The 24,224-nt window shown below is 39.5% G+C and overlaps 1 protein-coding gene across 4 annotated transcripts in view; it reads left to right on the top strand.

Annotated features, from left to right (window-relative positions):
* Positions 1-24,224, top strand: part of NBAS (NBAS subunit of NRZ tethering complex) — a 176,744-nt gene that overhangs the window by 116,839 nt on the left and 35,681 nt on the right. For all 4 annotated transcript variants that reach the window (XM_044417846.1, XM_044417865.1, XM_044417835.1 and 1 more), the window contains 8 exons: positions 1,102-1,239; positions 4,356-4,585; positions 7,101-7,211; positions 9,513-9,763; positions 10,745-11,079; positions 14,929-15,150; positions 16,177-16,379; positions 17,779-17,868. In XM_044417846.1, the coding sequence (XP_044273781.1) occupies positions 1,102-1,239; positions 4,356-4,585; positions 7,101-7,211; positions 9,513-9,763; positions 10,745-11,079; positions 14,929-15,150; positions 16,177-16,379; positions 17,779-17,868 (1,580 nt within the window). The remainder of the gene's footprint in view (positions 1-1,101; positions 1,240-4,355; positions 4,586-7,100; positions 7,212-9,512; positions 9,764-10,744; positions 11,080-14,928; positions 15,151-16,176; positions 16,380-17,778; positions 17,869-24,224) is intronic.

Here is a 24,224-nt window from a genome sequence, read left to right on the forward strand (position 1 = left end):
AGCTTATATTTTTAAAGATTTCATTTATGGAGAGATGTAAAGTAGGGATGGGTAAGCTCCTTCTAAAGGATATTACTTAGTACACAGGCAGATTAGGAATAAATCATGCCACTTTTTATCCCCTTTTAGAGAAGCTTTAAGGCAGGTGATTAATGGCTTGAATGCTAGACTTGTGCCCAAGGATTTTGATGTCCTGTCAAGCCATAAAGCTTACTGGGAAGTCTATGTTCCAATTCATGGCTACCTATGTTTGTTTAAGCTCTGGGTAGTTGTGAACAAGTGGCAGCAGGACAGTGTGCTCACCTGCTCCTCCTGTGCTGCTTCTTATTATTATTATTATTATTATTATTATTATTATTATTATTATTATTATTATAACATTTCTATGCCGCCCCTTGCCAAAGCCTCGGGGCGGCTTACAACACAATAAAATACAATACAAAAATAACAATCTAAAATTAAAATTAATAATATAAAATGAATAAAAAATAAACGATATAAAAGAAGTTAGAAAAGAAAAGAAAAGAAAAAAGAAAAGAAAAGAAAAGAAGTCGCCCTGGCCAGATAAATAAGTAAATATTGTTAACAATGTTAACAATGTTCCATCCCTGGGTTTTCTGTAATGTCTAAACCTGGAATGGTGGGCTATTGGCAGAGATACAACAGCAAACCCTGGGTTCCAACTCTGGGTTGTCTTGTTCTCAGCAGCTCACCATTCTAGGGTCAGATCTCTTGGTCAGCAATCCAGGGGCACAGCACTGTCTAGCTCCTGCAGTCTGCAGAGGAAGTGACTGAGCAGTGAGAGCCAGGGGATTTGCTTGTGACATGTGAACCCAATCACTGTATCACAGCCTAGCTTAGCTCACAAGTGGATGTCAGATGGGAAACTCTGGAACTCCTTGGAGGCAAAGAAGTATATAAATACTGTAACATTTAAACATTGTTTTAAAAACTGCCGCTGTCCACATCTGCTCTGAACAGAGTATATCCTTTGGCATCAACATCCATATATCAACATTCAAGAGAAGCTACCAAAGACGTGGTGTGCTTGCCATTGTAATGTTATTATAGCTAAGTTAATTCTCTCCTATTTCCTCCTAGGTCGTTGATGCCAACAAGTGCTTTGAAAAACAATCTCCTTCTGCTTTATCTCTCCAGCTGGCAAGTTATTACTATAGCCTGCAGATCTATGCTCATTTGGAACCATGTTTCAAGGACAAATGCCATCCCCTTTACAGGGTCAGTTTCAGAATTTTGTTTGTTCATTAATATGCAGTATAAAAATGATGCTATAAATTTAGTGCATATTAAGCCCACAACAGGAGCAGATATAGCTTATTCCAGCCAAGTTTCATATTGCCATTTTATATCTCATTCTATAAAAGAGACAACTGCTTAACACAATGTGTGCCAGAATAGATTATGTTCTTTTAATTAATATCACTGAGGAGTGAGATTTTTAAAGGGTTCTTTCTATTCTTCAATCATTATCATGAACTGTGCATTATTTTATTGTGCAGTGTAATTACAGCCAATATTTCAGGGTGTTTTAAAAGGAGTCCCATAGCAAACTATCCAGGAAATTAGAAACTGGTCAGCTCGATTTTTGTCCCAGGTAAATTGGCAGAGGCATTGCTAAAGGTAGAATTATTAACCGTACAAAGACCTGGAGACAAAGAAGGCTATCTCTGAATGTGACTACTAAATAGGGTTGTGGCTGCCCTGTTTTAAGGATGCTCCCCTAGAACTGGGAAAGGAAAGTGGCCAGCAAGTGTACCTTGGAAAAGTATTTTCAGGTGATCTTTTAAAAGGCAACTAAATGAGTCATGACAGGGATCCACAAATCTAATGAATGGTATACAGAAAGAGAATTCTTCTCATAATATTAGATCTCTTGTCAGTAGGTTCAGAAAAGACACAAAAGAGCACTTCTTTCATGTCACAAGAAGTTGAGGAATAGAATTCTCTCCCAGAGGATGTGTTGATGACTATCTACATAGATGAGCTTATCAGTAACATGATGGCTCTGTACTACCTCCAGGTGCAGAGGAAATAGCTCTGGGATGAAACAGTGGATGACAGCTGTGATCTCCATGCTATGTATATGGACTTTCTGGAAGTCTTTTTCAGAAAAACACTGGCTACCCAGTGCTGATAATAATCGTTGGGCTTTGCCAACCTGGTGCATTCCATGTGTGTTTAACTGCAAGTGTAGAACTCATTATCCTTTAATCTCTGTTCTTTGGAAATGGTTTTTGCCAATTAATTCTTCTAGAAAATGCAATACTTGCTAATGCCACATTTTCCCGTATGCCAAACTAAACCACAGTCTGGTATATCCCATGTAATCTACTTTGATTTCAGTAGGCTAATGAGAATAGGCTAAAAACCATTGCCCCTCTGGTTTCTTCTTGTGAATGTCCTCCAATATCTCCCAGACTTCTTTGAAAGCTAAATATTCATGAATTGTCATTTTGAAAATGGGAATAGGAGTAAGTGGTTTGGATATTTTTGAAGTTTGAACCACCAGTACACATATCTTTTCATCAAATACTACCTAAGAGATATATTTTCTTCCCTTGTGATCTGCATTTTTACTGTCCTGCTTGGAAAATGAGCATAACACTCCACTACATTGCTGTAAATGTTTTGGGAAAGGCCTTTTCATGTGTATTAAAAATACTAGGAAAACACAATCAAAAGAAAAAATTGGTGGAAAGAAGTACATCTTCATATTTACTCTACCCTGAAATGACAGCTGCACACTTGAAGATTATTACTGCTGGATCTTTAGATTTCTATTTAAACTATAAATGTTACACATTTTTCCAAAGAAACTAATACAGTTTCCAAAGAAACTAATACAGTGCATTGCTCTTTAATTAATTTCCTTTCTTCAGCTCACCATTATGTTTCCCTTACTTGTCCTTCCTGTTCATTTTTCATCATTTGTCTAACACTGAGTTTCAAAAGCAATTAAATTATAAGCTGCCCTTGAGAAAAGTAAGATACCTCCAGACATTGTTTCTGAGTTGCTTCTTATCAGAATTGGGAATACCTGATCACAAATTCACTATGATTCGGTTCTTAAGAGCTACCTTGGGGATCTCTTAATCTATTTCCTTTTCATCAAAATGAGCAATGCAAAGCAAAAAAACTCTCTTTGTTTTGTTAATATTGATAAACATTTTCCAGTACAAATATGTCTGGTGTTGGTGTCCTTGATTTGATTAGCCCCTGTTGTATTAACTTGTTGTTTAGCAGCTCCAACTGTAATTAATTTTTTTTACTCTTTTAACATTCTACAGTGTTTTCCAGGCTTTCAGGTAGCTTGTCTGCACTTTAGAGAGATACATTACTGATATAATCAAAAGGATTTACTTGTAGCCTGTGTAAAAAGCATCCTTTTAAATAAATAAATTACCCACCTACAAAGATAGGAAAAAATGTGATTAGCAAGGTGGGGCTTGCAGAACAGAGACAAAGGCCTCTATCCCTCCTACAGCATCCGCCTGCATTTCTGAGCCAGGTGCAAAGGAGACGCTGGTTGCATCTTACGGTTTCTGCTTACTAGTTTCTTCTTGCTAGTGCTGAAGCATTAGGCTGGAGTAATACATGCTCATCGTGCTTGAAAGAACTGCCTTCGGGAGATCTGATTTGGAAGCAACTGAGTGATCCAGTTAGGCTCAGTGCAGAGACGAACCCAAGTCCTACATGTCTAGCAAAGGGCGATGGGAAAGAAATTTGACTAGAATAATGCGGAGATGCAGGACACAACTCCTCTCTGCATGTGCACTTGCTTCATCGAAGCCTGTATTTAAATCATCTGATTCTCGCTGCACTGTAGTGTGTCTCAGTGATAGAAACCGGCTACTCTCCTGTTTAGAGCAGTCTGGTATGCTTCAGCATTGCTGTACACCTTTCTGTACAGTTAGTAGAGACAGTATGTCTTTGTACTTGCAGCTTAACTGACCTGAGGACTGTGATGGGTAATATGGGTGTTGGCCCTTGGCCATCTCATAATACGGTCAAGCTGGTAAGTTGGTCCATGTTGTGGACAGTGCAGTAGGAGGGGTGGGGGAACTCAAACTGTCCATAAAGTACCCTAAAAAGCTGCAAGTCTACAGAAAGCTTTTTCACTCTTGCTGGAGGAGGAAAAGAGCAGTCAAGGGAAGAATGCATTGCTCAAAGAGCTAAGAAAAGCCTGAAGCCTGAACCAAAGCGACACGGTAAGCGTTTTGGCTGTTTTTACAAATGGCTTTGTTAAGTCATTGAAAATTCCATCAGAACAGCCATAAATATTGAGTTTGCCTTGACTTTGGTGAATGTCAGTGTGTTTTGAACTGGTTCCACAGGCTGACCCCAGAGAATTAATTCAGATGGTAACAAAGCATGTTACCCAGTCCGGCTGTGCGGAGTGGCCTGATGAAATAGCCACTCTGATCAAGCATCTTCAATACTACAATGAGCGGCTCTTGGACTTCACCCAGGCTCAGATTCTTCAAGGTCTCGGCAAAGGAGTGGATGTCCAGAGGTTTACAGCAGATGGGCAGTACAAGAGGGAAACTATATTAGGTTTGGCAGAGTAAGTAATGCTGGCTTGGCATATTTAAACATGGCATATTTAAAATGCAAACCAAGAAAGTAAATTTTCAGCAGCATTGACCTTTAGAAAGGTTTATTATTCATCACTTGCTTTGCAAGGTTGTTGTTAATGGGATTTTTCTCTTACTCTCCATGCATTCTAGTCAGATGAAGTGTTTTGTCCAGCTGAGTGGATCAATAAATGCACAGGACATTATTAGTGAAGAGACTTTTATCTTGTGCTCCGGCAGCTAATCTTACACTTCATTGGAACTTGAGACCCCCTTGGCATTTTTGAAATATCTGTAAACAGACCTTTTTTCCCACAGTCACATTTATTTTTATCTGTAACATTTCTGGCATATTAATTATCAGTCACATTTGTGTCTTATTTTTCCAAACTGTGCATGTGCAGTGTTGAGTGTTTGTAGAGACTCACAGGAATGGTGCCAAATGTTTACCGCACTAGCTGATAGCTATTCTTTCAACAATGCCCATGTTGTTAATATTAATAGTGTTATTAATACTGGAGCTGTTAGCATTATCAGTTTGTCTCATATTAATATTACTGTGTGTGCATGGCACTCTGCAAAGAAGAAAGAACCCGAGGGACTTAAAGTCCAAAAATAATCACAACAGAAACTAAATGGGAATATATTGGTTATACATGTTTGTTTAAGTCTCTCTGTGGCTTTTGCTACACAGGAAAAATAGATTAACCTAGAGAGTAAGTTCCCTGATTAGCATGGAGTATTAGATGCCAGAGCTTTCAAATTAACCCAGTATTTGAGTGTCCACAAGGGAATTCAGATTAAAGTTGTGCTGTGCCATTTAACTTGTAGTGACAGTTTGCATGTAACTCATCTTGGGAATGAATTCATCATGCATCAGGTTGCATTGAGCAGACTGCCATGAGCAACTTTAAACTGAAATCTTGGGGTCTTTGGTAACTGGGCAGCCCTTCAAATGCACCAATGTCACACAGGTCCCATGTAGATTGTAGAGTTGAGGACAGTGTTGCTAGTTGCAGGACCCTTGGGAGCTTGTCTTCATGCTTCCAGTCAGCTGTCTATCTGCAAACAAAGCTGAACCAAAAGAGTTAGACTGGGGCTGTTTGACCTGATTCCAGCTGGTGATGCAGGATTTTGCAGTGGAATGATGTTGCTTTTGTGGCATGCTTTACTTTAGAGGGCTTGAATGACAACTTTTGGATGAACTGGTACAGGTTGAACAGCCCCAAATTCTAACTGTTTTGATTCAGCTTTGTTGCAAAAAGACAGCCAACTGGAGCCACTCTTGAAGTTTGCAAGGGTCCTGTGGGTCATTTATTTATTTAGAACATTTCTATTCACTTTTCTATGAACATTTCTATGTTATAAGGCACTGCCTCCCATTTCTACATAAATCTTCATTTCAGGATAACTGTCAACAGTCACATAAAAGGGATAAAATGGAGCTGCCATATTCCTTCCCTCCATTAGTGTTGCCTTGACTTGTATAAGCTGATATTAAAACGCTGAGTTGACAGAATGCATGTAAGAGGGCAGCTCTCAATTGCCTTGACCAACTGGCTCTATTATGTACTAAAGGCCAGGCTACATGTTAATGGCTTCCACATGTTAGCCAGAAATATTCTTCTGCAGGGTGCCTTCTTTCTTTGCTCAGAGGTAGAATAACTTGTAGGATGGCTTGCCATCTAGATCCTGAAGCAATGTGTGTGTGATGCATAAAATACATAAATACAACAGGAAGGCTAACATCGTTGTTTGACTTCCCTTGAGCTCTTGGCTCAGGACCTCCTGTGGTGTATTCAGATGTTTTCCTCCAACACATTTGTCTCAAGGTACAATCCCAGAATCAGTAGCATCTAAAGGAGCTTTGAACTTGCCCTCAGATGTTGTAGCTTGCCACCTCTGATGGGTCAGATGTGCATGCAGAGTTCTGTTTCCACAAAAGCATATTCTAGTTTTGAACTTTTAAGCAGCGAGCTGTCTTTGCACTAGAATGGTTCACAAAATGCTTAGTGACAAGACTGGTACATTCATGTATGGCACTAGAAAAAAATGACCTATGTGGCTTGTCTGTCCAGAATCTTATTCAAACTTGGCATTTTTATGGTGTCTGGTATCCTTTACTTTCATGGAATCAGTAAGAAGAATGATGGGTGTGGATTGGGGGAGAAGATGTTCCTGCTCCTTTATGCTCTAGAAAGACTTGGATTATCGTTAGTTGTGCATCCTGCAGCTTTTTTTTCTGTATCAAACTAATGACGTTTTCATGCTTGACTTAAAGTACATAAATAATGCCCTTTGGATTAGCACTAGAGTCCCCCCCCACACACACACACACACCTTTGTTCTCTATTTCATGAAGTAATGAAAACAGGTAAAATACAAATCTGCTCGGAGGAATAGAGGTGCCAAATTCTGACTTCAACATTTTTCCTGTTTATTATCATCAAGAAACCTTTTCAAGCCACTTTTTTACTCTGTGTTTTATTGTTCCTCCTTCACCAGAACGCTTGAAGAAAATGTGTACAAAATAGCCCTCTCCTTGGCTCAGCGTTACAGTGTCCCACTCTGGGAAGTTCACATGACACATCTGGAATTTCTTTTCAGTGACAGTGGGTAAGTACAGCAGCTTGCTCATCCTCCTTTAACTTTGGTGGTGAGTATCCCAAAAGGCTGAACTCTAGTGAGCAATTAAACTTTTCCTTTTAATCAGCCAAGACATACACTAAGAACACACTTGAACCACCGAGCATCGAATTCCATTGTTGACGTGGTATTCTGTTGACGCTAAAAGCATTGATCAAATGAAGGTCTTTAGCATCTGGTAACAACAAAGTTCCCATTCACTTAAATACATTTCAGTGGATTAGATCAAGATGAGTTACTGCCAATGTTCTTGCAGGAATAAGTGCATGCTGGCTTTCTGCTTGTTGGTTTCCCAGATACTCAAACTCAAAGTCAGGAATATTGACTTGGTAGTAATCAACAGGCTTGATTGAATTCAGAAGTATCTGGTCTTCTTATGTGTACTTTTACTTCCCTTCAGGGGTAATTGGTAGTCTCTACCAATTGGGGGATAGTATTTGTTTGTTGACTAGACCCATTACAATGAATGAATTAGTCAAAATGACATGAAGTGTGATTTGTTTCAGTTCATCTGCTCTAAGGCTATCATTGTATGTTACCTATTCTCAGTCAGGGTTACAAGTGGCTGTTGCTGAGCATTTTAAGCCATGCTTCCTATGACTTTTAATGTGCTATGTGATTTAATTCTTTTGCCCCTTTTTACTCTTTCTCTGGATTCTGCTGCAATTGTATTGATTTTACTATTGTAAGTAAGCCAGCTTGACTAATTTTCTAGAAAGGCAAGAAAATCTATTATGTAATGTTCACTGCTCATTAGTTTTTAGTACCTCTTTTTGGCTTCTGGAATCTATTTGCCATGTAGACGAGGTACTCTCAGAAAGGTCCAAGGATGGTGAAGATGCTAGGCTGGGTTTGGTCCCTCTTTGCCTTGCGCCTCAATCAAATTCACTCAAATGTCTGTTCCCTCACCAGGAACCATAGAGCCACAGACAAATAGGAAGGGCTGTTTGCATCACCAGCCACCATTGAATATAATTCTAAATCATTAAGTTGCCAAGCAGCTACACAGCTTAACTTGGAGAGGTGTCAATTATTTAGTGGTAAGGAAACAATTTGACCAGAAAAAATGGCAATATGCAAATATTTAACCATGCAGCAGAAAACTTATTAAGCAAAGTAGGCAACCTAAAGAATGAAGGAGCAAGCACTGGTGACAGGAGGGGAAGCTCAGACAGTACAGTTTGGGGACCTATGAAAGGAAGAGAGAGCAGGTTGCACGGAAGATGCTGGTGGTAGCACTGGAGGAGTCCTGAGCAGTAGGGGATGGTAGGAAACAGTAGCAGATGAAGGTAGGAGGCCTAAGTGAGGAGAAAAGGAGCCAGAAACAAGACGTAGATGGGACATATTCCACTGCAAACAGTGAACACATCCAAGCAGTAGAGCTAACTTTTATTAAAACAGATATTGACTCATTTTGAGCAACAAGCTCTTCAAGGCAATAAATTATTCCCTTGAGAAAGAGGCACAGTATCCAGTGCTTCTCTTGCACAAGTGGAACCCACCACCAGACAAATGAAAGCTAGAGGATCTGTAAGCAGATGGAAATGAGCAGAAATGCCAGTTTCTGGAACGGGACAGGTCAATGAGGTTCATGCAAGGCTGCTCCACTGACCTGTCCTATTTCAGAAAGTTCTCTTTCACTTATTGCCAGTGTGTTTGCCTGTTGCACTAGTGGTGGTCCAGCTGGTTCAATGGAAATGGAGGAGCTGAAGAGCAGGACATGAGTTTTTGTTGTTGAAAATGGACTGGGATTTATTTCTAATGTGGTACTGTACAACATTGCTTTTTGTTTTGCATTTGATCTGTTGGTACTACCTTCTTAAACTGGCTTACCTTCTAGTAAGAGGAATAAAACATATGTTTATCTTCGGTCCGTAAACAAGCTATGAGACAGCTAAAAACCTTCTCTCTCTCTCTCTGTCTCGCTGTCCCTCTCAAATATAAGGAAAAAGAAGTTGAATACTCAACTTGATGAGAGATTCAGTAAAATCTAATTATGAACAAGAACTAGAGAGTCCTTGAGACTAGTTTAATTGCACAATATAAGTTGCATACATAAACAAACAAACAAGCAGCTTAAACTTGAGCTGCTGATAGAAAAAACATACTTTTAAGGCAGAGTTCTTATGTTTGTGTAAAAGTCTGTTTATGAATCTGGTTGCTCTGTAGATGACAGTTTATGATTTGACTGAAGCTGCAAAATAACTGCCTTCATGAAAAGTTAGTTTTGTTCTTTAAAGTTACAAAACATGTTCCTTTTTACCATAACAGTTTATCCACAACAGAAATAGAAGAGAGAGCTCAAAGTCTTGGTCTGTTTGAGACTTTGAAATCTGTCCCTGAAGCCTTTCATGAGCACATGGCAAAATATGTATACCCAACTATTGAAGGTAGAGATCACCAGCGTCTGCTGTATTATTTCACACTCCTTGAGAATTGTGCCTGTTCCGAATTTGTGAAACATGCTATCAAACCTGAAACTCACATACGTCTGCTGAAAAAATTCAAGGCAGTTTCTCCAGGTATGTGGTGCTGCCATTTTGTCAACTATTCTGTGTGTGTGTGGTGGGGCAGTTCATTTGTGTTTTTCTCATAAGCAAAACATGATGTTAAAATAGGTGTTTATAAATCTAGTCCAGGTTTAGCATGACAACATGTAACGGTTATAACTTGGAACATGGAAAACCTAAAATTAAATTAAATCAAACTAATGGCAACAAATCTATCAATTTCTCATGATTCATACTACTCAGAGATAGATGTGGGGAAATTTATTAATTTGTGAAAATTCAGACAATAACAACAAAAAGAAGTGTGTATTCTCACATATCTGTGTGTGGACTTATGCTATATGAAGCTGTGTAGAGGGAGGAGAAGAAGAAAGTTAATCTTAAACTTTCAGATTAAGTTTAATCTGAAACTGAAATAGTATCCATTGCATCAACTCTAGCATTGTACTGATGGGTCCACCAGTGCCCACCCTCTACTTCCGCCCATTGAAGCACTCGGAACTCCAGCTTATGAATCTTACGAAAAATCAATGAGTATGTGATCCTATCCATACATATCCAAGTGCAATCCCTATTGAGAACCATGGAACTTAAATCTGAGTTAGCATTTATCAGAAAGTGCTATGAATCACCCAAACGCAGAGAAATGCCATGCATCATGGGTCAGAAGCAACAATAACTTGTATGTCTCCACAACCCCCTTCACACCTTCTTTCACTGCATGGTCTGATGGCCATAAAGCTCACTAGTGTGTGTGTTGTAATTCCTGCTTCATTTACAAGCATACTTTATTTTTTAAAAGGCCCTTGCATAACCCGGGCATGCTGTGCAGAAAGCAGGGAGCAAATGCTCATGTAGAGAGTCCAGAAACACTGATGATAACATTCTGGCACTCCTAAATGGTGGCTCTTGTTTTATGACAGAGTTTCTAGGTGTGAATTCTTTCTTAAATTGTGTAATATTCAAGCTTCTTTATCTTTCTCTGTTAATTAGGACTCAATTACAAAAAGCTAACAGAAGAAAATGTGAGTCCTCTGGCAGCTTTGGAACCTATCCTCACGAGTCAAAATATTCTATCAATTTCCAAGCTCGCTCCTAAAATTCCTGAAAAAGATGAACAGATGCTTTCCCCAAGTTCTGTTTATGCCATTTGGATTAAAAAACTCTTCTGGAATGGGGATCCCCATCTTATTAAAAAAGTTCCAGAAACCATAGCAGAATGGTTACATTCCTACGATGTCTGTGCCAAGTACTTTGATAGACTTCGCCCAGGAGATATTACCAATTTCATGGATGAAATTACTTTTTCCTCCAAAGCTGTCACCAAGGTAAATACAACTTTACTACTGCATAGTGTGCATTCATATATCTTGTTTTTATTGCTCTAAACCTTTGCCTTTACTTCAATACATATTCAGTCTGACTTTTCAAGAGACATCCAACGTCAAATGAGTGGACTTCCACTTGTGTAATAGGAATCCCTCTCCTTCTCCTTCCCTGCATGCAGGGATTGGTTGAAGTTGTTCATACTACTTTGAAATGAGAGATATGTATAGACATTTGGTTTAAAAAGAGAAATAATTAACATCCTGCTAAGACTTTAGACCCTGGTTGCAATCTAAACTGAATCTATCTTGAGGTGATTATTCTCTGAAGGAAAGTGCAATTTGTAAGTAGTTTCTACAATGCATAGTTGACCAAAGAGTTGTTAACTTGTATTCACTTAGGCTGAACACTAAATTGTCAACTTCCTGCTAATGAAGACTAAATCTTCTACTAGCTTGCTAATGTAGAGGATCATAGTGCTATGGATTAAAGGGGTCTCTTGAAAGAAAACTTCCTTTAAAAAAAAATCTGGGCATGGATTTTGGAAAGAAGCCATCCTTTTCATCTAGCATACATTCCTTTAGTTTGAACAGATTTCTTATTACAGCTATCTTTCCTGTCAAAATACTCCATTTTGTCAATGTTTTTGAAAACATAGATGTGCCAACATATCTGAACCTCTCTGTCTATATTTTTTATTATTGATTCCTTTGCATTACAAGTTTTGCTTCATCATTTGCAGTTTTATCTGCTGTCACCACCTATTTTTGTGGCAATATAAGATGCTGAAACTGTTTAACAAAGTTAACAGGATATTTATATTTATCTGGCAGGTTTACCTAGAATTACTGGATAGCAGAGTTCAATCACATATAAGTACTGTTTTCAGTTATAGTATAAAATCTAAGAAATGCTTTATTTTACACTGAGAGCTTGTAACTTCCTTCTGGTGTAAAGTATGAGAGAAATTTAATTTGCAAATATCACCTGTTGCTTACTTCCCATATAAAATGCCTGCTCTTTCATATCCATTTTAAATAATGGCATCAGTCTTCTATCACCATCCCTGCCACCCAAAAAAATAATCTTTGAAATCAGGAAACTTGTTGTTTGCATGTTTAGGAAACATAGGCAATGTTAATGCTATTTTGTAATGCTGTAGTTTATCACCATGCAGAAATGAATGCACAATTAAAGCACCATTGTCTTGCTTTGGTATTCTTGTAAATTGTGCAGTCTCTGCTTGCAAGATCATTGTGACTACAGAGGATGACAAACACTTGTTTTTTTAAGTATCTAGCACAACAAGCCAACTATATACATAATGCTGCCATCTGTATCACTTCATCCAAGATCTGAGCATTTTAATGCAGAAAATGAAAGTGGAAATAGTTCTCCTAGCAAAGTAATAGATATGCTAATCATATGCTGATTTTGCATAACACGTACAAAAAGGAAGAAAAAAGTAGTCAACTTTCCCAGAAATATTATATAAAGACACTAGAGCTTGGATCCAGAGTTCTACTTCCATTTAAAGGGCACTGCTACTGAAGGAAGTGGTGCTTGCAGCAGGCCTCAGTCACACCGATAAAGTTGCTTTGGAGGGCTGAAGGATGTGCTGGAACAGTGTAAGAGGGCTACACAGAGAGCTGCACCTCTGTTCTGTGAGCAGAAGGGGACCTTCAGTTTGTAGGAGTGACACTCTGGATCCAACCCATTACTGCCACAATTTTGTCTGAGCAAAGCAAAGCCTTGAAATGAAAGTGGCTTTCTGCTCCATACATTAAGTAAAAAATAGCATACTTGTAAGGCTGTTCTTAGGGAGCAGTACTCCTGCTATCTGTATTAGGGGAACAATAAGGGTCATATGTCATAGGGTCATAAGGCATAAAAATGTCTTAATAAATAAAATAAAATAAATATGTGCATTTTGCAAAATTGTGGCTTGCCTGTTTGAATATATGGTTACAGGAGAACTTTCTTATTATCTCAAATGCAGTGAATTTCAGCAAAGTGAATCCATAATGGATCAAGTGTGAACCAGGCCCATTTAGTACATCACCTGAGTGTCCTATCTTGAGGTGTTCTCATGGCTTCTATACTTTTATGGATCTGATTGACAGATCCATCTGTATATATACACAGTCAAATTCTTTGTGTACTCAAAAGAAACTCCATTGAGCTGAATGATACTTATTCCAAAGAAAAAGTATGTAGGTTTGCAGCTTTACTGATACTGCCAGGATTGGCTTTCAGTTATCTCATGTATGCCAATTGTTGTCTCAAAGTATACGCCAGCACCTTTTTTTTTTAAATAGAATTTTACTTTACAAACATTGTTACTTACTTTGCCTTTACCTTTGGATCCTGTCAGCTGTGCAGAGTAAGGACTGGGATTGAGACTTAGTCAGGGAAGAGCCATTTAAATCAAAGGGGTTTCAGTTAGTTGTCACTAATTTAGTTCCCATCCTTTCCAATGTTTTCTCTAAATCTGACCAAGTCTCAATTCAACCCTATATAAATAGTTAAGCTTTACAAGATGGGAAGCATTTGTTTGTTTATTTAAACCATTTATATGCCGTCCTTTATGACAACATCTCAGGACGGCTTACAACAGTAAAACCAAGAACAACAATAAAAATCAATAGACAATAACAATAAACAGGAACAATAAATAGTTAATAAAAATACAATCAGATAAAATTAAATAAGAAGAAAGCGACTGTTAACTTCTAAAATCAGTGGTTCTTAAAATAGTGTTCAAATAAAAAGGTTTTCACCTGGCGCCGAAAAGAATATAAGCTCAGCGCCAGGCAAACCTCTCTGGGGAGCACATTGCACAGTCTGGGCGTCACTGCAGAGAAGGCACATCACATGTTGAATGCACTAAATGAAAGATAAAGCTTGCTCAAGGAAACTGCTTGTATTTTGGGACTTCAGAACAATAAATCTTCACCAGAGGATATATGCGTAAAAAAATACAATTCCATTGGAGTTTTTTAGACTAGTTGTCACAATTCTGACAAATAAATATAATTCCCCTGATAGGAGGTATATACTCAGCTGCTCATTTGGATAGTAAAAGAATCAGGAGTTGACAGTAAAACTGGAAGAGGTTTTAAGGCATTTTGGTGCGTCTGCATTTCCTTTCTCTGCCTTTAGTCTCTGGACCAGAACCAAGGTGATGTAGTACAGCGCAGTCCAGTTTTGATTTTCTGGGAAACAGCAGTACTGTGTGAGGTGAAGGAACCAGCAGCATCCATTACAGAAACATAATGAGAGTCACAACATGTAGTTATTGAAAACCACAGTGTGCTTTTTTGATAGACCCATTAGTTAAAAAGAAAACAAAACAAACACGGAAATGTGCCAACCTCCTGTTGGCACTCCGTTTGTTTGTCACTCTTTTTGAACCATAGGCTAACATGAATCAAGGGTAGGAACTTCCAACTGATGCCTTCAAAGGAATGTGTCCAGCCATCTGGAACATACAAGGTTGTGCCTCAAGATCGCTACATAGCAGTATGCTGAAAGAGAGGATGTGTGTGTGTTTAAGGAAGGATTTTTAAAGTTGGATAATGGAATCAGTCAAGAAAACCTAGTTGTGAAAAAAAAAAGAGCTTGCGTGGGATTAGAATTTGAAAGGGGCGGCTCTTTTCAAGTCACAAGACTCTCTTTTGTTCATTTTCTGTTGTATTTAACACACACTTGTTCTGTACCAGCAAAGACAATCTCTTAATTAGTATACATTTCTCAGCTACTCCTACACTGATTCATGTATATCCAGGCACCCCTTGTATTGCAAATGCCAGTGACAATTTATGATGAGATGAACATTATCTTTTTCTCAGCTGTCCGTAGATTCCCGGGTGGAGATGACAAAGAAGGCTATTAAATCAGTGAAACACATTGCTGAAAAAGCTGGAAAAGGGACTTCTGAGGAGGACAGCATAGAAGGCGTGGTTAACAGGGAAATTAGTTACGAGGATGCCCTGAATCACCTGCGGCAGTCTCTTGCACATCTGGAAACACTTAGCCACAGCTTTATTTCTTACCTGAAAAACAGTGACCAGGTAAATAAAAAATATTTAGCCCAACCAGATCAAGGTGTACATAAGAAAACTGCAAGGGCGCCTTTGTGCATTTTGTACTTGTTTCAGTTACAAAACTGGAACTGGAAAACACCCAGTAAATGCTTCATTTCTTCTCACCTTCTCCAATCATGTTTTTTGTTCTTTTTGTCTTCCTAGCCTTGATATTGATCAAACTGAGATTTATTTCTTTAAAAAATCCATCTGCAGAAATGCCAGGGCTTCAGGGTTTCTTTTCCATGAGATTCTCAGGGTGCAGTCCTTTGGAGATAAGGGCAAGCTTCTGAACATGGCTGCTCATGTTGATCCAGTGCAAGGTGGAAGGAACAGCAGAGCTAATTTTTACCTTCCTGTGCCTTCTGCTCTGCATTTTGACTAGACTGTTGCTCTCATGCACCTAGCAATGGAGTTTTAAGGGGATGGGGTGACTGGAGAGACTTCAGGAGACTTTTTATCTTGCCTTTCTTTGTCATGGTCTCTGTGCATCACACATATATGGGTGCTGCACCTGCGCAGTATCTGTATTCGGGAAGATTTCATAGCTATATCAGTTTTCATCTCTTCCCCTCCCTGTTCCCTTAGATGCCCCCTTAAACCTTCCCTTGATTCATTTTTATGTCCTTTCATAGTTCCTTCTGGGCACACGCCCCAACAAATCAAATTCCGTTTACCTTAAGTTTCAGGTTGTAAAGTTAACTTAAGGTAAAAGCTGCAGAAACCTCCTTTTTTCTTTTTTGGTAAAGTAAGCGTGGATATTCCTACAGCAGTATTATCCTTTTGAATCTTACATAATTAGTTCTTAACATTCCTTTATGCAAGGCTGGGAGTAAGAGCTTCTGTTGTAATTTATTCGTCTGCAGTTTGAGAGTTCTCAGGAAAGCTCTTTCTTGTGTCTGCCTCAGTTAGTAACATAATCTGAGGTTTTAATGAATGTTGACCTATTGAGTTTAAATCCTGAGAAGGAAAAGTGGTTTGTCCCACGTGTATTTAAAATACCACTCATTACAGAATATACTTCGGGAATATGGACATCAGTATGATTTATCCAGGTCGGAAAAAGAGAAAATCAATGAGCAAGCTGTAACTATGTGCATAGATGGTCAGCCCCTGGATATGATCCAGAAGTTATTGAGTGTTGCTGTTGGCGATCTGGGACTCTCACCTAGAGATGTAGTGCAGACAGCTGTGAACAAAGTGGTTGCTGCTTTAAGGTGAGTTAAATTACTTTTTAAACTTTTAATAGTATGTTGTTAAAGGAAATAATAGCTGCAAACCGGAACATGCTGTCACTGGGAATAAGTCCCATTGAAACCCGTGGGGCTATTCACATGAAACATCTCCCCCACCATGAGTGAGGCTGTGGGGCACATGTGGCCTCATTTTAAATATGCGAACCCCACTTAGGGGTTGCCTTGTCAAGCAGACCCAGTGATCCTGGGTTCTGTAAGAGTTGTTCAACCCTCACATAAACCATGCCTGCCGGATTTGCACAACTCAGAATATGCAACTGGGTGCCTACATGTGCTGCAGCTTGTGTGTTGAATAACCCACGATGATGACCTGTATCAACAGGGCCTACTTCTGAGTAAGAGTCCACTGCCAGTGTTTAGGCTCACATTTTAAGCAAGACCAACCTTGTAAACCCTCCATTAGTCAAATATATTACCTGACTAGTGATGTTAGTTAGAAACTTAAAGTCCCACCTGCTTTCTTTATTGAGGTATTTTTACACTGACTTTTTGTTGACAAGCCAAGGTAGTGTATATTAAACATTTACAAACAAAGCAAGGCTTTTAAACAACATGAAATTGCCGAGTGTGGTTGTCCAGGATGCGTTGCCGTCAGTATGTTGATGACACAGAGGTTTGTCTCTCCTTTTCATCTCCAGCAGGTATGGCTGTAGATGTTTTAAATCAGTGCCTGGCTATTAGAATGGACTAGATGAGGGCTCAGTCTAGACAGGACTGAGAAACTGTAAGCAGGTGCTTCTTCTCCCCAGATGAGGGGTGTTTGACCTGTTCTGGATGGGGTTTCCCTCTCCATGAAGGAGTAGTCTCAGTGCTTTGAGGTCCTGCTGGCACCCTCTCTGTCAGTTGAACCTCAGGTGGTCTCCATGCCACCAAGTTCCTTCTTTCAGCTTCAACTATCTGGATAGGGATAGCCTGATTTTAATAATCATTGCTCTGGTAATCCCCAAGTTAGGCAATTGCAATGCATTCTATATGGGTTGATGTTGAAGATGGTTCAAAAGTTGCAGCTTGTGCAAAATGAGGCAGCCAGACTAATAACTGGAACCAGAAGGTCCTATTATAGAACACCAATCCTGGTATGCTTGGATTGGATGCCTGGTTGCTTAGAAGTCTGATCTGAGGTGCTAGTACTAACCTATAAACCTAGGGATAATTGAGGAGTTGAGCTTCCACTTTTGCTTCATAATTTTCTCTTAACTTATTGTGGCAGTAATAAAGGACAACATTTCAACAGAAAAGTGTGTAATTTTTATCTGCTGCTACGTAAGCAGCATAACATGCTTAAAGCTTAAAGCATTCTGAAATATTCATTCTAAAGTGATATTTCTTCAAATTTTGTTTTGCTCTGTTCTCTTGACAGCGAAGATGGAGTTCAATATTCTTTCAAAACAGACCCTTTCCAAATATTAGAAGGTATTGTCTCAGCTGTCCACACAAGTGCTGAGAATGGGTAAGAGCTTTTGAAATATGTCACAAATGTAATTGCGGTTGCTAATAGTAAGATTCATTTTTTGAGCGTTTACAGTGCGGGAGGCATTGTAATCACAGAAATCTGTGTAGTGTCCATTTATCTGATTCCATATGAATGTATATGCATGAAATACCCATTTGTATGTTCCCTCTTGCTTGAAGGAGGCAGTAATAAAACCATCACTGACAAACTGCTTCTAACCCCAAAAAATTTGCAAAGTTAGAAGACAGCCTTGAATGATGCATTCTTGGCCAAGGTTGTAGAGAAGGCACGCAGCTCCAAACACATGTGGATATGGACCCCTTTCAGTTGGAGTTTTGGCTGGCACAGGGAACTGAGCTTTGGTTAGCTTTGTGGGTTATACCTGGAACTGTGGGGGGTGGGGGTGAATAGTCATATTTGTTCCTCTGGATATCTTAGTAGCTTTTGATACCATGGTCTCCTTCTGGACTACCAGATAGTGATAAACCTTGAGAGCACCGTATTTTAGGGCTTCCAGTCCTTCCTGTGATCCCATGTCTAGATGGCGGTAGGACAACTATTTGGCAGCATGGCCATTGGTCTGTGGTGTCCCACAGGCTTCTGTTCTAATACAGCATCTGCATGAAGCTGGAAGAGAACAGTCATAGCTTTGGAATGAGATTCCATCAATAAGCTGTTGAGTGCTGCTCCATTGCTCTTTGTTACCTGATTCCAAGGAAGCTGCCAACACCTCTGGATCTTCCCCGAGTTTTAAAATGGGCTGGATGAGCTTAATGAGATTAAATCTGAAGAAGACAGGTGGTACTGTTGGTCACCCGGCTCGGGTATATGGAGAGAGGACCCGTCTCCCACATTACAGTCTACTCTGATTGGTCTGATTCTGAGGAGGAGGCAGAGCAGCAAGTGTGTGGAGAGGGCTTGACCATTTCAAGGTTACCTAGTGAAGTATCTCAGGCTGCGCATGAGCACCAACCAGCCTGACAAATAGATGGAGCCATGTCAGAGCTGCAGTGGAAGGCGATAGAGTTCCTTGGTTGTCAGGAGATGAAGGTGAAGCAAGAAGGCCAATTATGAAACGGTCTTCCACAAGCAGCAGGAGCAAGGAGGGGAAGTTTCACTTTGCATTAAGCTGTTTACATGGGCAAATGCTTCTCCCACATCTCAAACAGATTGCTACACTGATTTCAACTGTTCTGTAACCAGGTCCAATAAAAGAACTGTGATTCCAAGATTTTGTTTTGTATCTACTGAAAGGGGGAAAAAAGAGGGAAGTGGCCTGCTCACGACATGGAATTAGGATTCAGCCTGCTTAAGATGCAGTCATTCTCTGCCTGAAATATCACATTCATAGTCAGGCTGTGCTCCTGGGTCCTACACTGCCCTTGAATCACTAGAGTTGATAGTGGTGGTAAAGGATTGTTTGCACACACACTTGCAACCATTCCCGAATCAGTTTGAGCTGGTAAAACAATCCATGCCTTGGTCAATTGCACACAGTTTGGGCTTCCTTATAAAAGCATGCGGAAGTTTCAGTTCATGCAAAATGCGGCAGCTAGGCCATTAACTGGTATGCACTACTGTGATCACGTCACCCCAGTACTGAAAGATCTGCATTGTTTGCCAGCTTTTCCCCAGGCTCAGTTCAAGGTGATGGTTTGATCCTTGCGGCTCTGGTGGCTTATGGCCTGGCTATCTGAGGCATCTCCTATTTCAGTATGAACTGCTAAGTTATTTAGTCATCAGGATGGGCCCTTTTAAGAAGTCATCACTTGCAGAGGGTTTGGGTTCAGATCCACAGGAAACGGCTTTCTCCACTGTTGCTCCAAACACTGAAACACATTTTCTTTGGAGTTGCAATTGGGCCTTACTCTCTCTGAAGTCAAGAAAGGAGTCAAGACACATCTTTTAATGTAGATTTTGTTGTTCCAATATTTCAGTGTGCTTTAATGCTTTACTGTTTTTTATTTGGTTATTTTTTATTTTCTAACCTTTGGTAAATTGCAACAGTTGGCTACAGAAAAGCAGTGTAGAAATAAATATGTCACATGCATTATAAACATGCAAATGCACTCTCTCTTGCTGCAATTTGGTACATGTTATCACTTTGTACCAACACTTACATCAGAACAGGCATTTGATTACTTTCCATCAGTGGCTACATTGGGAATGTGTGTGTGGGGGGTAGGGGGAAGTACAATTAACAGATCTCAATTCACCTGGTGAAAAATCAAGCTAGAACAACTTCCTTGACATACATTGAAATATCAGTATGGCCATGGACAAGGCTCAGAATCTGCATTTCATGAAGTGTTGTTTATATCTGTGTCCTTTAGTTATTGCAGGATCTAAATATAAATTGTCTCCTTCAGAAAGTTGCTGTCATTTGAAAAATGAGCTAGCCTGACTTTTAAAGCCAGGATCTTCACAGTTTTCTTTTACATTTTAAATAGTACTCTAAAGCCTCGTTTCTAATTTAGCACCATCTCCGAGAGATGGAATATAAAGAGAATAACAGACCCTAAATAAATTTTGAAGTTTTCACAAAATGATAAACTGTCAGCTTATATTATTTCAGCAGTTCCAGACAGGTTGAATTGTTGTTTTCTGACTGATATTACTTTCTCATCTGTCTTGTTAGAATGAATATAGCCACATTAGTTATAATGTAAATCACATTCTACCTGGAGCTTCTTTTCTTTTGAAAAACCCAATGTCACTTTGAAACATTGCCAATGAATAAGTGAACATTATTTACACATTTATGTAGAGTCATTTGCAGCTGGTAGAAGGACGAAAGGACTTCTTTTCCCCCCAGAGCTATTAGGCTCTTCCAGTAACCTGTGTATTCTTAATCCTGCACTTGATACCACAATGGAGTTAGTTCTCATATCATCAAACAATAGTTGTATACTGCACTCGACATTCGCAGTATGCTGGAGGGTGGTAGAAAGTAGATATCCAGATGCTTTCTGATTTCAGCCTCCAGCATTCCTGTCCACTGAGCCTGCTGGTGAAGGCTTTGCGGTATGCAGCTTCCCAGCATATTGAAATCTGTCTTGCACCCATCTCTGTGCTAGAGTGAGGTTATTATACTGGTGGTCGCGCTTTCTGTAGCTTACACTGTTTGATGAAAACAAGGCATGCAGGTTGCTTCCTCCTTAATCAGCCATGGAGACTAGTAATTATTTCTAAGTTATGGTCAAATTTTTGTCTTCCATATTCATTTCCTTGTCTACTTTTAAAATTAGCAGCAAGCTATTTTTTTTCTTTTACAAGTTTTGTTTAACTTTGTACCTGCTGTCCTTCCTAGCAGCCAATAAAATTTTACAGTGTATCTGTTTGAGCAAAGTTTATGATGGAGCAGACTAGACTAGAGTGAGATGACTTTGCGATGAAGGGGAAAAAAGTGATGTTCTCTCAGGAAACAGGAAAGGTTAAGCTAGACACAATTCAACACCCAATAAGTAATAGAAGAATGAGGCACTGCTCCTGGGGGATTTGAAGGAGGGAAGAAGATGCTTAAAAGAGGCGGCTAATCTTGCCTTACAGCCAAGGTTTGTTGCTAAGGATTCAGGAGAAGAAAATATTTATTATGGCTTTGTATCTAGACTGGGGCAACAAGAAGGTGACTTGCATGGTGGCTCTGTCCTCAGCCTCCAATATGCTGCAGCCCTCTTTCTTGCCCATGAATCTGTTCCCAAGGATAGAAACTCCCTCTGATTTGATGTGGACCGAACATGCTCTCAGAGGCAAACATCACCAGAAACCAGGCAAAGGCATTTGGTAGAAATTGAGGTTTTCGATGCTTCATTGGGCTGCAGTGGAGAGGAAGCATGGCAGGGAAGCCCACAGCATGAGCAGCCTTCCACACACAAGCCTATTTTTTTATCCTACCTTTCAGACAATTTCCACCTCCAAAAGGGCCTTTTATTATTTTTCTTTAAATCAGCATAATGTGACAAGGCTTATAAAGAGGGGAGTGGGTGTGAAATTTCTCCCAAACCTCCTCCAAAATCCCTGAAATTCCACCTTCCACTTTTGTAAGAGGGAAGCAATCCTGAGAAAGAAAGGGCCATTTTCAACTCAGCCAGCCCTGGGAATAGAACTGTTTGTTGGGCTTTAGGGTGGCCCAGAGCAGGCTCAGGATGAAGCCCTGATCTCCTTAGGGGCAGACCTTTGATAGCAACCATAAGTTTGAGGCAGATCTTAATAATTTGAAACATATATAATCCACTGTATTGAGACGTGGTTTCAGAACAGGGATGTGGCAGGTGGGGCCTCCATAAAAAAGTGTGTGGCTGAGGGAAGACATCAAAGGAGGCTGCTCCGACTACATAGAGCAGGTAGTCAGCAGCTGGGAACAGGCTGAGTTTCTGCATCTCTTCTTCCATCTTCTTTTTCCGGCCCTTCCAGTCCTCCTCCCACATGTTTGCATTTTGTCCCTTTCTCTCAAACTAATCAGTCAGCAGTCCGATGTGGGCACTGAACATCCTCAGTTCTCAGAAGGCTTTTGGAGGGTGTTTCCTATCTGATTTGGTTCCCCTCATAAAAAAAATAAAGTGCAAACAGTTGTGTTCCCTCCAAGACTGCTGATAGCCCTGTATTATGCTTGGCTGTTGTCACTTTGGCTATACAACCAATAACGTTCAGAGACCTGATCAGAATTAGATTATAGTATGAGCATTTGCCTCCTTTAGAATACCACTTCCTTTGCCAGTGCTGGCCAATAATAAACACATTTGTGCTAAATGTGATCAGTTACCCTAAATTTTCTTTCTTGTTACTAAAATTGCCTACTTGTTATTATCAAGAAAAAAATGTGCAATGCTAATTAGTTGCAGAGGGGCAGCATTTCGCTCATATTTCAGGCCTTCTAGGGAAGTAGAGAACTGCATCAAAGAGGACTTTTTGCATCAGTTGTCTATTCTCATGCAAATGAGAAAGAAGTCAAAATCATTTGCTACCACAGAGGAATTTGTGTAAGAGCTGCAAAAGCTATCACAGAAGCAGAAATGCTTTATGCAAATATCTTTAGTGGGGATGAAACAAAAGAAATGCTGAAAATATTAAGTGAGATTTGTTTTTTAATCCTAAATATTTTTCTCCTGAGCAATCAGCCTGATGTCTCTCAAGTTCTGACTGTATTTTTCCTTCATCTATTGATCTTGTAACACTCTTTCTCTGTGTGTTTGTGTGTGTGAGAGAGAGAGGCATTCTTTGAAATTAGAATTCAAAATTGGCATCTTTGCTTACTGATTAGAGTGTTTTAGATCAAATTTGTGACTGCTTGATCTTTGACTGCTAATTCAATCCATGTAATAATATTCATAACAGAAGTACTTTTTGAAGAACTGACTGATATGGACTGATACGATGGTCTGGAAAAAAAAAACTGGAAGTATTAAGGAATTTTTTCTGAATACATGTTTTTCAATAAAATAATGTTTCAAACAGGGTGGACATATTTACTTCCCTGCAATGTTGCCTTAAGACAACATAATAGACATTTGTGCAAGAATCTGTGCATTATCAGGTCATTGCAGTTCTTGTGCACTGACAAGTGAGTTCTGAGACTGCAATGCTCAAATGTGAGGAAAAGGTGCATTTCTTCCTCTACGGGACACCACTGTCATCACAAGAGAAGGGAGTTTCAGCTTCTTCCTTGCTTTTGAGCTTCCTCTTGTTGGGAGAGTTGTTGGATCCATTTCTGCCATTTTGACTAGGCCCATAGGACTGGCAAGAAATGCAGATCAACAATAAGGATCTGAAAGTATAATTATTTGCAAGGTAACTATTTAAATTTATCTGAATTTAGAAAACTGAACCGTATTTTAACAGGACTGGGGCATAATCCTATGCATGGTTAGAGAGAAAAAGCTTGTGCTGTTCCAAAGACTCTTCAGCCAGGTCAACTGGGAAATGCCGAGATCTGTATAACTGTTTTCTGACTAGGCCTTCATAGCATTGCACTCCAAGTTTCTCTTCAGAACCCTTATGTAAATCATAATTTATTTTTTACTAATCTGTTGCTTTGTCATCCCCCCACCTCCATTATTTAGTGTTTACTGGCAAGCCAGCTATGACATTATTTTTTTCTTTTCTCCCTTCAGAAAAATTGTGAGACCAAGATATGGAAGCATTTCTATATAGCAAGTGCTTCTGAATAAAAATGATTTGCAAATACTGTGAAAAGGCATATGCATTTGCAAATGCCACTACTGAGCCCCTCTCTCCCACAATACATCATTCCAAAGTAGAGATTTCAGACTTTGAATCTGAACTGAGAGAAGAGGCAGGGTTAGAATGCTTAACTGAAATGTCAAGGTTAATGAGCTTTGAAATAACGTGTGAGA

The sequence above is a fragment of the Varanus komodoensis genome, unplaced genomic scaffold, assembly GCF_004798865.1.
Source record: "Varanus komodoensis strain SLA01 unplaced genomic scaffold, ASM479886v1 scaffold10, whole genome shotgun sequence".
Classification (NCBI taxonomy): Eukaryota; Metazoa; Chordata; class Lepidosauria; order Squamata; family Varanidae; genus Varanus; species Varanus komodoensis.